Source organism: Gymnoscopelus microlampas, assembly GCF_963454915.1.
Source record: "Gymnoscopelus microlampas genome assembly, chromosome: 13".
Taxonomy (NCBI): Eukaryota; Metazoa; Chordata; class Actinopteri; order Myctophiformes; family Myctophidae; genus Gymnoscopelus; species Gymnoscopelus microlampas.
Genome location: NC_139950.1, coordinates 28,522,119 through 28,537,024, shown reverse-complemented (window position 1 = coordinate 28,537,024; position 14,906 = coordinate 28,522,119). Strand labels below are relative to the sequence as shown.

At 39.2% G+C, this 14,906-nt stretch overlaps 1 protein-coding gene across 1 annotated transcript; it reads left to right on the top strand.

Moving 5' to 3' along the window:
* Positions 1 to 450: 450 nt before the first annotated feature.
* LOC311058612 (solute carrier family 22 member 7-like) lies at positions 451 to 14,774 on the top strand (the record flags this gene model as incomplete). The annotated part of the gene is made up of 9 exons (XM_084076074.1): positions 451 to 834; positions 2,115 to 2,218; positions 3,763 to 3,917; positions 4,527 to 4,695; positions 5,138 to 5,258; positions 11,489 to 11,598; positions 13,319 to 13,533; positions 13,737 to 13,845; positions 14,564 to 14,774. Exons 1-9 carry the CDS (start codon positions 454 to 456, stop codon positions 14,772 to 14,774), a joined length of 1,575 nt encoding a protein of 524 aa, XP_083932200.1. The 5' UTR covers positions 451 to 453.
* Positions 14,775 to 14,906: the final 132 nt, after the last annotated feature.

The window sequence follows — 14,906 nt, the reverse complement described above, 5'->3', positions numbered from 1 at the left end:
TATCCCATTTGTTAATGGCAGACAGGCAGTCGGTTACAGTAGAGAGGGTCTAGACTCATCAGTGTTGACAAGCTTGTGTACTATTTGGTACCTTTGATTAATGTATAACTCAATTGTGTACAAAGGTGAAGTTACTTTAAAAGCCACATAGTCTTGCCATTGTTACCCTGGTTCTGTTGCACTGACAATCTCCTGTCTCGCTACAGTAGCACAGATGACATTGTCTCTATACTGTATACATCATCTTAGGCCTTTTCATCCAGTTTAAACATCACTAAAGTACTTGTAAACTACTTGAAAGGTGAGTAATTTCACTTCATATTCTCAATAATACTGTACATAATTGATATTCTCATATTTGTAAGTCATCCACATGTTTGATGTTTTTATGGTCAAATGCAATGATGGTATAATGGTATAATGTAATATACAGCCCCCATACTAAGTCTGAAGATGAAGTTTGAGAACATTCTCGAGGAAACAGATGGCTTTGGCCGTTTTCAATTCCTGATCATTGCACTGCAGTGCATCCCTCGAGTAGTTCTACCCTGTCACTTCCTGCTGAACAACTTCATCGCAGCAGTGCCATCTCACCACTGTGACACCAGCGTCCTGGATGATGGGGGACGCTTCAGGAATCTAAGTCAGGAGCAGAGAATGACTATCAGCATTCCCCTACGGGAAGATGGGAGTCCCAACTCCTGTGAGATGTTCTCAGAGCCTCAGTTACATCTCCTGTCTGATGCTTTGGATGGCACCAATGCATCCATGGTCCCGTGTCGGAGTGGATGGATTTATGATAACACAACATTCAAATCTACTCTTGCCACTGAGGTAAATATGAGTTACTTAAAACTTGCAATAAACATAGCTACAGTGTCAAACCATTGCCATCATCTGATTCTTAACATAATATTCAGAATGATCCTCCACCAATGAATGAGGCAACTTGTTTTTGAATTTCAATAAGAATCCAGCTATGAATTAATTATTCAACATTATGTAATAAACTGTCATCATGAGGATTAAGTTTGAAATTGAAGTATCTTGAAATGTTAAAGTTATCGTCAAATTAACGTTTGTGATGTGTAGCTGTGGCAGGAAGAAAATATAGCATACCGTACTGTAAGCAAAGATTAAGTCTTAAGTTATCAAATAAATGTTTCCATAGTCATAAAAAAATGCCATCTACGCTTTGAAAGAGTAGTTTACGTTTTATTTTACAACATGGACAGCTTCATTAAGAATGAGTAAAAGCTTAAAATGTATTCTACAAATGCTATTACTACTACTAATGATAATATAATTAGATTCTCATTAGTTAGAAAGCGTGTTCTCTCTGCAACAATTTGCATCAAGCCATAGTAATCTACCTATACTGTACATTGCAGACACTGTGTCTGTCTGTCAGTGTGTCTGTCCTGGGCATAACTCGAGCACTGTCTGACCAACTGACCCCAATCTTGGCATGTGTGTCACGGGGATGTGCCGTGCCAAGTGGGAATTTGGTCGGACCGGCGGTTATCGAGCGATGAAATTGCACAGTGATGACAGCTCGAGTGGAAGAAGCAGCTAGATGCACATACTGTATTGACCGTACGTCATACTTCTGTGTAATATTAGCCTATATAACTGAACATTGTAAATGTCTAACATTCAAAACTATATATATTTGCAATGTTCTGGAAACCTTTCTTTGTAAAAGGTTAAATGAAGTGTATATTGATGATATAAGTGTCCTTTTATTTCTTTATAGGGAGTTCAGGTGATTGTACCAGGGTGGACGTCTTCTACTCACAAAACCGATTTAGCTGTTCAAACTCCTTTTTCTAACATTTATAAAACATATGTATTGTTTATGAGAGTACTGTTGCTTCACATTATTTGAATATCCAGCATTTAAAATTATCTGTTGGCCTGCCTTTAAAAGTGTATTTTACATTTTGAGGAATAAAAGCTTAAACATGTTCCCTATACAGATACTGTGCTCTTGGACTGTTATGAGATATTTGTTTAAATTCCTGTTTTGGTTGTGTGAGGACAAACCAGCTTGAATGAGGTTCTTGACAGCGTGGACAGTAGTGGCCTAAAAGTGTGTTGCTTTTCTTTTAAAGTGGGACCTTGTGTGTGATCGAAAAGGCATGACTGAAGCCACAGGCACAATCTTCTTCTTTGGAGTGATGGTTGGAGCAATAGCTTTCGGCTTCATCTGTGATAGGTACAGTATGTGTTCATTCTCTTACAAATTCTCTTGCAAACATTTGCAGTGGTGGACAGTAACTAGGTACATTCCTTGAGTAGTAGGCTAAATTTAAGTGCATTTATTGAGCATCTTTAGCATACATGGGCAACTGGCGGCCCGGGGGCCACATGCGGCCCCCACCTTCACTTAATGCGGCCCCCAGGTTAATATCGGAATACTGATATATTATTGATTTCAGCTGTTACAATTCCAAACATGCAAACATGACCCGCTTTAATTACTTCAGTCTATGTTAGTAGCTTAATGACTAGTATTACATTTCTATTGTCTTTTTTATGTCTAATATATTTGTATTTAAGTTCATAAAGTTAACATAAGTATAACTAAATGCATTTGAAATTAAATAACATTTTGATTTTTCAGGATTCCAAAAAAAATCTACAAGAAAAAAATCTACAAGCTCAGAACGCGTCGCGCTGCGACGCGTTTTGAGCTTGTAGATCTGCTATTTTTGGCCCGACAGTATATGCAATGTGGCCCTCTGGAGTGAGTGTGGAAATAAAGTTGCCCACCCCTGATCTTTAGTTTACTTGAGTAAAGGTTTTTGGATACTTATGATTTCACTCCAATACATTTCAAAGACAAATATTGACTCAAACTTTTGTCTCATCTCCACTACATTTCTAGGGAGGAAAAAGTACATTAACAACTAAAGCGTTATTTCAAATATAGTGAAAATTGCAGATATACAAGCTCACAAGCTTGAGCTTGTAGATCAGCTATTTTCCCCATTATTGACTGTTTTTAATGCCCCCTTGGGATGGAAATGTCAAAAGTTTAATACAGCAATTAATCTATATAAATTGAATACAGTATTTTCAAAAGCAATTACTCCAGTACTTTAACTCATTTACAAATTTGACAAAGCAACATTCACTTGTAGTTGAATAATATTTGACCAAGAGTATCTACACTTTAAGTCAAGTACTGGGGTTGAGTACTTTGATAAGGCTATTGTTACAGGGACGACATAGTCTAAACAATATTTACTGAAAATGTAATTGCAATCATCATTTTGACTATTACAATTGCGATTGAACATTTAGCTTGTTTTTACATTTTCAGAACTTACACTTTTTTTTTAATTGTTTGAGTGTGATCAAAGGTTACACCAATATTGTGCTTGATTTGTGGACCAGTTAGTGTGCAACGCATCAGAATACCTTTTTTAGAACACTGCTGTCGGGGCTAAGAAATATAGGCTACCATCATCATTTGAAACAAAATTTAACCACTTGAACCCTTGCATCCCTATTCTGTGGCAAACATTTAGAGAAAATAGTCGATTTACAAGCTCACAATGTGTCACGGGCCGACACGTTGTGAGCTTGTAGATCGGCTATTTTCGGCATAGAGATTTGATGTAGAGGGAAAGTAATTTGGGCCTTACCCCAAGGGAACTCCTGTCAGTGAAGAATATGGAGCTTAAGCGGTTAAGATAACATTTATAAGCATTTCATCGACCTTTGCCATCTTTAATTCATCACACTCTTTCACAGGTTTGGGAGGAGGGGCTCTCTTTTGGTGGCTTATCTTATGGTCATTGTATTTGGCTTCATCAGTGCTTTCTCAAACTCATACATCCTGTATGCAGTTACGAGATTCCTCACTGGATTTGGAAATTCAGGAATTGCCATAATCTCCATTGTTCTCTGTAAGTAGTAGCAAGAACTAGAATGTCCTCTATAATGTCCATTATTAGTGTTGGTGCAGTTGATGAGAATAAAGCAAAAAACTATAAACACCATCAAACATTTTATGTTATATATTCAGAAGTTCTTGATAAGTGATAAGACCATCATCTTGGTCTACAAAACAGGTTCTCACAATTACTGGCACATCAGAGTCAGAGTTTTTCCTCAGAATCATTCACTGTTACTAACTTAATTTAGATTTGATGTATTTCTGTTTTCAGTGTTGCAAATAGGCATCCCAAAGTGACAGCAAAAGCAAAGCATAGAAGCCTGAAATGCATTTGCTGAGATGATGCCTTGTTGTTACACTAAAAAAAAGTTCAGTTTTTCTTTGAGGACGTTTTAAGTGACATGACTTAATATATTATCTTAGTCAAATACTCCTCAAATCCTATGAGGTGGTGACAGTGTTGTGTGTTGGCAGTACATACCCTGAGTAGACGTTGCAATGACCCTAAACATAAAACACATGAAAGTGAAACATCCCTTTAAGTAGCCACTTACAGTACAGTAACTCATAGTGAAATGTACATTTGAGATTCTGATCTTATGCTTTAACCTCCATCCAGGCATCGAGTGGGTTGACGTTGAACATAGAGCATTCATTGGTGTGATTGGCAGCTTGGGCTGGTCAGTAGGCAATATGCTGTTGGCAGGCTTTGCATATCTGGTGAATGACTGGCGGATGCTCATTATCACTGTTACCGCTCCTCTGTGTTTTGCTGTTTTAACTTGGTGGTAAGCAACTTTTGTATTTCCATATTATTTGTCCATAATCCATATAATATATGGATGGATTGAGAAACAAGATTATTGAGACAAACCTTTGTTGGGTATGGAAGCCCATTTCCAACACTGAATACAATTAAAAAGGCCTGGTTTATAATTATTTCCTCGCGAATGGGGAGTACATATCATAACTCTGAGGGGAGTTTTCCTTAAAATGTCCTGTCTCACCTTCATGAGGAACAAAATTGCCAGAAAAACTAAACTGACATGTGACATCAGTGGCGGAAATGGTCTTCCATATTGGGTAACTATAGCGTTCCATGACTAGTCTAGACTGCTGTGTACTTGGTTTGATATCATTTTGGATCAGATTTGGAAGCCAAGCTACAAAATACAGTCATTGGGCTGTCATTAGTTGGTCTATGCACACATTGTATCTTTATAATTGCAGGTGGGTTCCAGAATCTGCAAGATGGCTTTTAGCCAACGGTCAAGTGGACAAGGCACAATTTTACCTGGATAAATGTGCACAAATCAACAAGAGAGGAAAGCTGTCCAGAGCTAAATTAGAGGTAAGTTCCAAACAGACAAAACATTTCTCTTAACATCAGTATACAGTATCAAGAAGAATAAGTTTGATTACTCTTAGGGAGTTCATCTTCCAGGCTATAAATACTAACCCACTTGCCTGTTTTATGCAATTGTGTATAAAAGAACTAACTAACTAACTAACTGGCCTGACGTTGTCATTTTTTAGATCTTGAAACTACTTACACTGTACCTACAGTAGTTTCAAACAAAATGAATAGCCATGAACTATCTCCCAATATAAAATGGGTTGGTCAAATCACACATTCAGTCTGATTGGTTGATAGATGTGGTATAATAACCATACAATAGCTAAAATGTCTTCATTTTTGTACAATCCAATATTTTTCCAACTGGAAACTTACTCTACCTATACACTCAATAAAACCTTAGTATGCAGGCAAGTTTAATGGCTTGTGGCCTTACTACATTGTTCAATTTTATTTAAAATCTGCTTTATTTCTGTTTTTTGTCTCCGCCAGGCCGAAAGGCATGGCGAGAGTATGTTTTGCACCCTGTCCGTGCGCATGCAAAATTTTGTATGCGCACTCCCTAGAGGCCAAGGAAAAACCTTTGCCGTGCATTTTTCACATCTGCCTTTTATAGTGCCACCAGGAGGCCGACTTATGTAAAACACATGTTTTTATATTACTCCTTCCCATTTTATCCAAATTTCACGCAAATCGGTATAAATGATCTCTATAGTCATGTGATCAAGACGGATCTGTTTGATTTTTCATATTCCATCCTGATTGGCTAAGATTCACATCTAAAGTTTGCAGTAGTGGCTTGTTTTGAACAAAATGCCGCAAATCATGAACGTAGCGTCCGATTGCGGTCAAACTTTGCATGCACATTCACACTATGTTGAGGAACAAATGACACCCTTTTAACATTGGCCTGTTATAGCGCCACCAGCAGGTCTAATTTTGAAAAGCACATTTTTGGAACAAAATGCCTCAAATCATGAATGCAATGTCCGATTGAAAGGCCTAAGAAGAAATGGCACCCTTTTCACATTGGCCTATTATAGCGCCACCAGGATCGAGGCCACAATAACCTACCTGACCTGGCGGAGACCTGTATTGGAGCCAGTAGGAGGTGCACCACTAGAAAAAAGTAACCTTTTCAAATGGCCCGGATATACAGAGGACTATGTCTAAAAAATATTTCATGCAAATTGTCTCTATCATAGAGCCACAAACCAACAGTCACTGAACATGTTTCACTGCCACACCGGGCCCCAACATGACACCAACAGAGCTACTGTACATCTTGAACCACATCAGCAAATAACACAAACAGCATCAAACACGAAACAAAAACATCATACAACACAAACTGCACCTGCAGCAGCAGCAGCAGCAGCATCCAGCAAAGGAAAAATTAGGTATGTCACAATTATTACATAATCACCTGATCGCAAGTATTTCAGATAATCGCAATACTTTTTTCGGTTAATCGTCATAATCATTTCAATGTTGACATTTTTTTCATATGTTTTCAAACATTTTCAAAAATAGTGGAAATAGCAGACTGCTATTTCAACGTATAAAGTTATTGAGTTATGCAAGTTATTTGTCATATCTGACCCGTGCACCTTTTGTTTACGAAGACAGACACATTTTTATTAATAATGTTATGTTCAGCATACGACGCAATAATGAATTAATTCGGCCTAGTTCATCGCAATTATTTGAGCAACAATTAATCGTCAAGTAAAACGTCATAATCGTGACAGTCCTAAAGAGGTTCCTACTTTGAGTCGTCTTCATCAGCCGTCTTCAGGGGAAACCCCCGAGAAGGACAAGGTCTTCGGCCGTTCGACCGTGTGGACCAAGTCGTCGGAGGAATCCCCCATGCAGACAAACCCATGGATAGAGAGAGATATCCAGATCTCGTTCTCTAGGGCAGGGCATCCTCGGATGAGCCTTCCAGCGGGCGTCTCGTGCCATCTCCATCCTCCATACATCTGGTTGGCTTCACCAGTACTTTACATCTCTCTGGTTAACTTCACCAGTACATTATTAGAGGTGGATAGTCTGGGAGGGTGTTACACTGTAGGTGAGAACCTCAGTCTTCTGGGCATCTGGGCATCGTCATATGTATGTGTGTGGGGGTGTGTGTGGGGTGTGTTTGTGTGTTTATAACATAAAAAAAAGACTACATTAGAGAGTCATCTAGACCTCCTAGTTGTAATAGTGAAGCCCAGTTCTTGCTCCCCTCCTCCACTGATGGCCTGTCTTCATAGTCCACGCTTATAATGAAGAGGAGGGGGGAGGGGGGGGGTGTCCCCTCCAACACCTCTGCCAGCCTTGAGTATCTGAAAGAAAGAAAGAAAGAAAGAAAGAAAGAAAGAAAGAAAGACAGAAAGAAAGAAAGATTAATTCAAGTAACCGAGAGCGACATATACATATACTGTATCCTGTCACAACATACAGCCTAGTATACGTATACTGTATCCTATCACAACATATACAGCCTAGTATACATATACTGAACCCTGTCACAACATACAGCCTAGTATACGTATACTGTATCCTGTCATAACTGCATAACATATACAGCCTAGTATACGTATACTGTATCCTGTCATAACTGCATTTAACATTCACAGCCTAGTACAGTATATGTATACTGTATCCTGTCACAACATACAGCCTAGTATACGTATACTGTATCCTGTCATAACTGCATAACATATACAGCCTAGTACTGTATACTGTATCCTGTCACAGCATACACAGCCTAGTATACGTAGAGCTTGTAGATCGGCTATTTTCACAATGTTTGCCTCTTTCTTACGTAATATTTGACCATTTGGCCAATTTAGTATTAAAAGTAATTAAATTGTAACTTTATACATGTGCGACTACCCTGTATACACTTATAGGGCATAGCAGTGGCGCCCATTTTGTGGTGTCACAGATAGAAAACCCATTAATTTTTCCCATGGAGATTTCCGAAAATATTTTCCTTAAATTATGTTAAGCCTGGAACCAAGCCATCCAGGATCCTGATGAATGTGTGAAGTGATTTACTAGGCCCATTGGTGCAATAAGCACTCAAAATCTTTACTTGAGTAAAAGTACCAATACAGCAATTTTGAAATACTCTATTACAAGTACAAGTCTGGTATTCAAACTTTACTTCAGTAAAAGTACAAAAGTATTGGCATCAAAATATACTTAAAGTACCAAAAGTAAAAGTACTCATTATGCACAAAGCGTTATGATTTTCAAATAGCCTAACTATAGGCTATAGGGCTGAAGTGGTATGTTTTGTAATAATAATCCAAATCTACAAAGTAACTAGTAACCAAAGTTTTTAAATTATTGTAGTGGAGTAAAATATTTGTCTCTGGTCTGTAGTGGAGTAGAAGTAAAAGTATTGAAAATTTAAAATACTCCAGTATAGTAAAAGCTCCTCAAAATTGTACAGTACTTGAGTACATTTACTTAGTTACTTTACACCACTGTCTAGGCCTGCATAGCCTGTCTTAGCATCACAATCAAACACAGCTCAACAATACAACATATTCACTTCACATCACATCACATCACACAACACAACAATGCTTCATCCTGACTAGTTGTTGCTTTACCAAGTAAAATAAAAGTGAAACTAAACACACAAATTCCATCAATTCCTTTAATGCTAAGCCGCTAATTAGTTAAGCTAAATCACCTGCAGAAACTCACCTGAGTTTGGCCAGATAGAGCTAATGCACTTCTGTTTCCAATGTCTTGTTGTCACAAGTGTGTTTTAGCAGCTTTCACCACTCTGGTACACACTGACAACTTACTCAACGTTCATGTGGAGTAACGTTGCATTATGAGTTGTTTATTTTGAACTTTTACTTAGAAACATTGCAGAGCTTGTAACAAACTGTGTGTGTCTATCTGTGTGTGTGTGTGTGTGGGTGGGTGGGTGGGGGGGGGGGGGGGGGGGGGGGCAGGGTTGACAATTGAAGGACTTATAAAGCCCGCCCCTCCCTCCCTCCCTGCGTCCTAGGAGTGTAGTCTCGCGTAGCCAGACCCCACAGAAAATGAAAAACAGCGACCTCTGCTGTTTCTGATATTGTTGGAGCAATAACTAATACCTCCCAGTGCAGGGTTTCTCAAAGTGGGTGCCCCCGTGGCCAGTGGTGTGAAGTAACTAAATACATTTACTAAGTACTGTACCTAAGTAAAATGTGGAGGTATTTTCACTGTACTGGAGTATTTACACATTTCAATACTTTTACTTCTACTCCACTAAATCTCAGAGGAAAATATTGTACTTTTACTCCACTACTATTACAGCGCCACCAGGAGGCCGATTTTTGCAATACTTCCTTTTTCATATTACTCCTACAAATGTTGTCCAAACATCATGCTAATCGGTACACATTATATCTGGAGTCAAGTGATTAAGATGGTTCCGTCAGATTTTTCATATTCCATCCTGATCGGCAAATTCCGAACATTGCTGGCCCACAATAACCTACCTGACCTGGCGGAGACCTGTGCTCTGAGGAGCACTTTTTCTCGAAAATCCTGCAAATCGGTACACAGTATATCTATAGTCATTAAACAAAACAAGTCTTTCAGATTTTTCATATTCCATCCTGATTGGCTAAAAATGGCTTCCAAAGTTTGCAGGAGTGCTCCGTTTTGAACAAAATGCCTCAAATTATGAACACAGCATGCAATTTCCTTGAAATTTTGCACGCGTATTTCCACTATGCCGAGAAAGAAATGCCACTTGAAAATGTTCAAATCAGCCTCATGGTGGCGCTATAAGAGGCCGATTCGTGTTCCTATAACTGCACCGATCGGTGTAAAACTTTGTAAGCGCACTCCCTAGAGGTCAAAGAAAAATTATTTCACATCTGCCTTTTATAGCGCCACCAGGAGGCCGACTTATGTAAAAAAATATATATATATATTACTCCTTCCGATTTTATCCAAATTTCACGCAAATCGGTACACATGATCTCTATAGTCATGTGATCAAGACGGATGTGTTTGCTTTTTCAAATTCCATCCTGATTGGACTGACATCTAAAGTTTGCAGTAGTGGCTTGTTTTGAACAAAATGCCGCAAATCATGAACGCAGAATCCGATTGCTGTCAAACCTTGCACGCACATTCACACTATGTTGAGGAGCAAATGCCACCCTTTTATCATTGGCCTGTTATAGCGCCACCAGAAGGTCTTATTTAGCAAAACAAAATCATGAATGCAGTGTCCGATTGCCGTGCAAGGCCTAAGAACAAATGGCACCCTTTTCACATTGGCCTATTATAGCGCTACCAGGAGGCCACAATAACCTACCTGACCTGGCAGAGACCTGTGCTCCGAGGAGTACTTTTTCTAGTTTTGTAATGCATTTTATTGGACCCCAGGAAGACTAGCGGTCGTTTAGGCATCAGTTTTTAATAGACAATAAACATTTCTAAATCACTCCACGCCTAAGAAAAAAAGTGAGTTTGTCGCCAAGTCGCTGTAGTGCGTCGCTTGCAGCCAGCTTGTGGGCTTTGCTACCGTAAATTAATTTGGAGGAAGAGCACAGCTAAAAGAACAATGGCAGCTTATCTGGAAACAATCTCTATTTCACGTATACAGTCGAACAAAAACGGTGTCTGATAACATTTTACGCAAGAGGTTATGAAGTTGCTCATTATTTATTCAATTCACATTTACAACAGTTCATTTAAAAGTTTAATAGTCAAGAGATTCCATGCAGGCAGTAGGGGATACCAACAAACCTTGTTTGTCGGGGACTACTTTGGTTTAAAAATTATTCCTGTAATGTAATTGTTGGTAAAAAACTATTATAACTGGGATATGTCTATGATTTTCATGTAGCTATATTTGGTAACAATTTTATAAAAGCAATAACTCAGACCAGTATGTTGTCATAATATCACAACTAAGGGGAATCATTCGGCCCGACAAGGTGGAGGTTGATTAAGCCAAGTGGTGCTCGGGTGGCAAACGTCCTTTATGCACCTTGCCCATTTGTTGATCCAGTGGTTTGGAAGCCCTACAATTAGAGTGTAGTAAAGTTTAAGTTTTTTAATCAATAAAGTTTCACCAGTGCATTGTATTAGTCAGTCCCAACTCTGTACATCCAGTTATTTATTTATTTGTCTAATATTCCATATTCCACAGGACTTTACAGTAGTTTGAATTACAATAGTTTGAATAGTTTGAACCTGTTTTTCAGGAGCTCTGCAATACAGAGACCTTGAAAAACCGTGACAGGACGTACACTTACCTTGACCTTATTAAGACCCCAAAGATGAGAAGGTTGTGTCTACTGACTGGCATTGTTTGGTGAGTATCGCTTTCTTTTTTTCTTTTTATCCCTTTTTCTACCAAATGTAGTCGTTATGCAAATGAATTCCTCCCCACACACATTTGTGTGTCGTCACTGCTGTTGTATCCTACTGACTCACCTGCCAGTGAGGACCCCCACCGGGGACACAGAGCCTCCATCCTACTCCTCCCGCCCAACACTCCCTGCTGACAGGTGCTGCCCCAGGCCTACAAGTTCCAATATAGGTACAAGCAGCAATACTGGGGGGCAAGCAGTAAGCGCAACATGCCATAGTGTCATGCTGATTGATCAGCATGTGGTCAATCAGCCTCATATTCTTACATTGGTCATTAGGGGTCCCGTTCTACCACTATAAGAAGGTTTGTTAAGATTAAAGAGCTCTCCAGCTCCATTTTCAGGTGGGTTGCCAATTTCAGCCAATCAGGAGTGAGTACCCATTTATCAGCTTCAATTTGATAGTGTTCGAGTTCCAATTTTGGAACACACTGTATCCTGTATGAGTACTCCCTCCTGATTGGATAAATGTTTTATCCTGACCTGAAAATGCATTTTCGGTGTACTAAAGAGCCGGAGAGACAGGGACACCACGTTACTAAATGAACACTCAGCTTATAGCAATGATTGCTATCAGAATATAGACATATTTAACACTTATTTTAACAATACATATCACTTACTGCAGCTTTAATGTCTTTATATTATATCATAATATTCAGTTCAGTTTTTACCTTTCTATTTGACTAAACTTTATTATTTTTTATTTATTTATTGTCTCCACCAGGCCGGAGGCCGCGTTGAGAACCTATGCACATTGGCTACAAGTGGGTGGGCCTTTAGATCAGGAAGCAGGCTGCGCTTTACCCAATCAAATGTAGTGGGCGGGATTTACATCTGTGCGCTCGCTTCCCACTGGAAACAAACCGAAACTCATTTAACAATAGCGTTCTCAAAGCCAACAAAACCACGGAAAGTTAGTAACATTTTAACTTGCTCTTTCATCATAGAAACAAGTGGGCTTATAACCAAAACGATCCATGTTCTTTGGGAGAAATGGTGTTAGTGTTCCGTGGAGAAATATTGTTAATGGGAATGAAAACATAGGCCCACCACCGGAAGTGGAGGGCTGAGGGCAGACCAAAACCCTGGTTTCCAGTCGGCATAGTTCTACTTAATCATTCCTCCCAGAGTCAAATCAAAGGTAAAAAAAACAGCAGAGGGCGCTGTTTTTCCTTTTTTTGACGATGGGTTCCCCGATTGGTGAACAGCTAATCTCCGGCACCGTTAGCCTGATCGCAACGAAACTTTGCACACACACTTTTCACATGGGCCTGTTATAGCGCCACCATGAGGCTGATTTCTGACCTGGCGGAGACCTGTGCTTTTTCTAGTTATATCTCTATTTATGTAATTGTACAGCACCCTGTGACTCTTGTTTCAAACTTTATATTCATAAATCATTTATGATATGCAACTATGCGTATGCGGTTAGTCTTTCTATATGTATCAATGTAAAGAGGACAGGAAAATGGTGCTATATTAGCATCAAGGTTTCCAAGGATATCAATCCAGAACCAGACAAAATATTTCTCCAAAAGGGAATAATGCAATACAATTCTGTAACCTCAGCAGGTCAGTCTCTCAGATTTAAATGAACACTCTGGATTAAAAGAACAACAACAAAAGTTTGCTGTTCATAACAGACGCCTTACTTTGCAGGTATGGAGTAGCATCAACATACTATGGAATCAGCCTGAACATCACTGGACTTGGTTTGAACATCTACCTCACCCACTTCATCTACGGTGCCATTGAAGTGCCTGCCAAACTCATGACCTATTTCTTTCTCAATATCATTGGACGGAGAAAGTGCCAGGCTGGCACTCTTTTACTTACAGGAACCTGCATTCTTATAAACCTCTTACTTCCTAAAGGTTATATAAATATTATCGTAAATATTCTAGTTATGTTTAACAAAACACTGAGACAGACATTTAGATTGTTTTGTGTGTAGGTGTTCTATTGTGACAGAGTCGAGGCTGCAAATAACGTACCAAACCAAAACTATCCTGCAGAATTAATACATTAATCAGAATGTTTTGATGATGTAATGACATTTTCATTCTATTCTATACAGATGTATATTATGTGCGTGTCATTGTGGCCATAATTGGAAAAGGCCTGTCTGAAGCTGCATTCACTGCCCTTTACCTCTACACAGCAGAGCTTTACCCTACCGTTATAAGGTCAGTCATTACCGTGCATTTCAATAATTCTCTACCAAATCTACCATCAAGTTTCTGTGGTTACTGCTCAGTGCTCGACCCGAATCATGTGGATCTCGGGATCGCCATGGGAACAGCGTGGCTCCAATGTGGAGTTCATAGTTCATGTTGTCTATGACATATCTATTATACAAAAAATAAAAAAATATATAGACATGAAACTAAAATGTTTGTAGGTTCTAAGTTAGCTGACCAGTCCAGCAATTAGCTAGATTAGAGCCACACACACACACACACACACACACACACACACACACACACACACACACACACACAGAACATGTTAATCTGGGTAATGCCAACCTGAAACATTTTTGTCAATATCTTTTATCCATCAACAACAACTTAACTACGATCACAGTTGCATGCCAAACACTTGTTATTTTAAAAACTACTGTCAATAGTCTAAGCACAGGCTGTGATTTTGAGAGTAGTTGTATAAGCACAAGAGAACCACACTATTCTGGTCCAACTTTACAATTGCAGAGTTAAATGGAGTCCAGATTGTGAGGTTTTGAGCAAACCGCAAAGAAACAAAGCTCTTCTTTTGAAAGAAGTCGGATAGGTGCTTGATGACACACGCGGTTTCCATGGATAGGCCTATATGACAAATCCATACTGATCTATCATGAAATATAAAATGATATAGGCTACTAATTGCTTTCCCCTCTTGAACTAGGCAAAATGGCGTGGGCTATACCAGCTTCATTGGTCGTCTAGGTGTCTCAATAGCACCATTCATTCTTCTTTTGCACACTGTATGGAAACCTCTCCCAGAGATCATTATCTGCTCAGTTGCCATTACGTGTGGCCTGGTGTCCTTGCTCCTGCCAGAAACACTTAACGTACGGCTTCCAGAAACCATCGAGGACATTGAACATCCAAGGTAACCATTTAATAGCCTCTTTATTTTTTTTTTAAAGACCTACCTACCTAAAACCTACAACCCTACAGTGTCCACTGTTGAAACAGTGAGGGGGGGGGGGTTCATTGTTCTCATTGAAATGAATTTTACAGTTAGA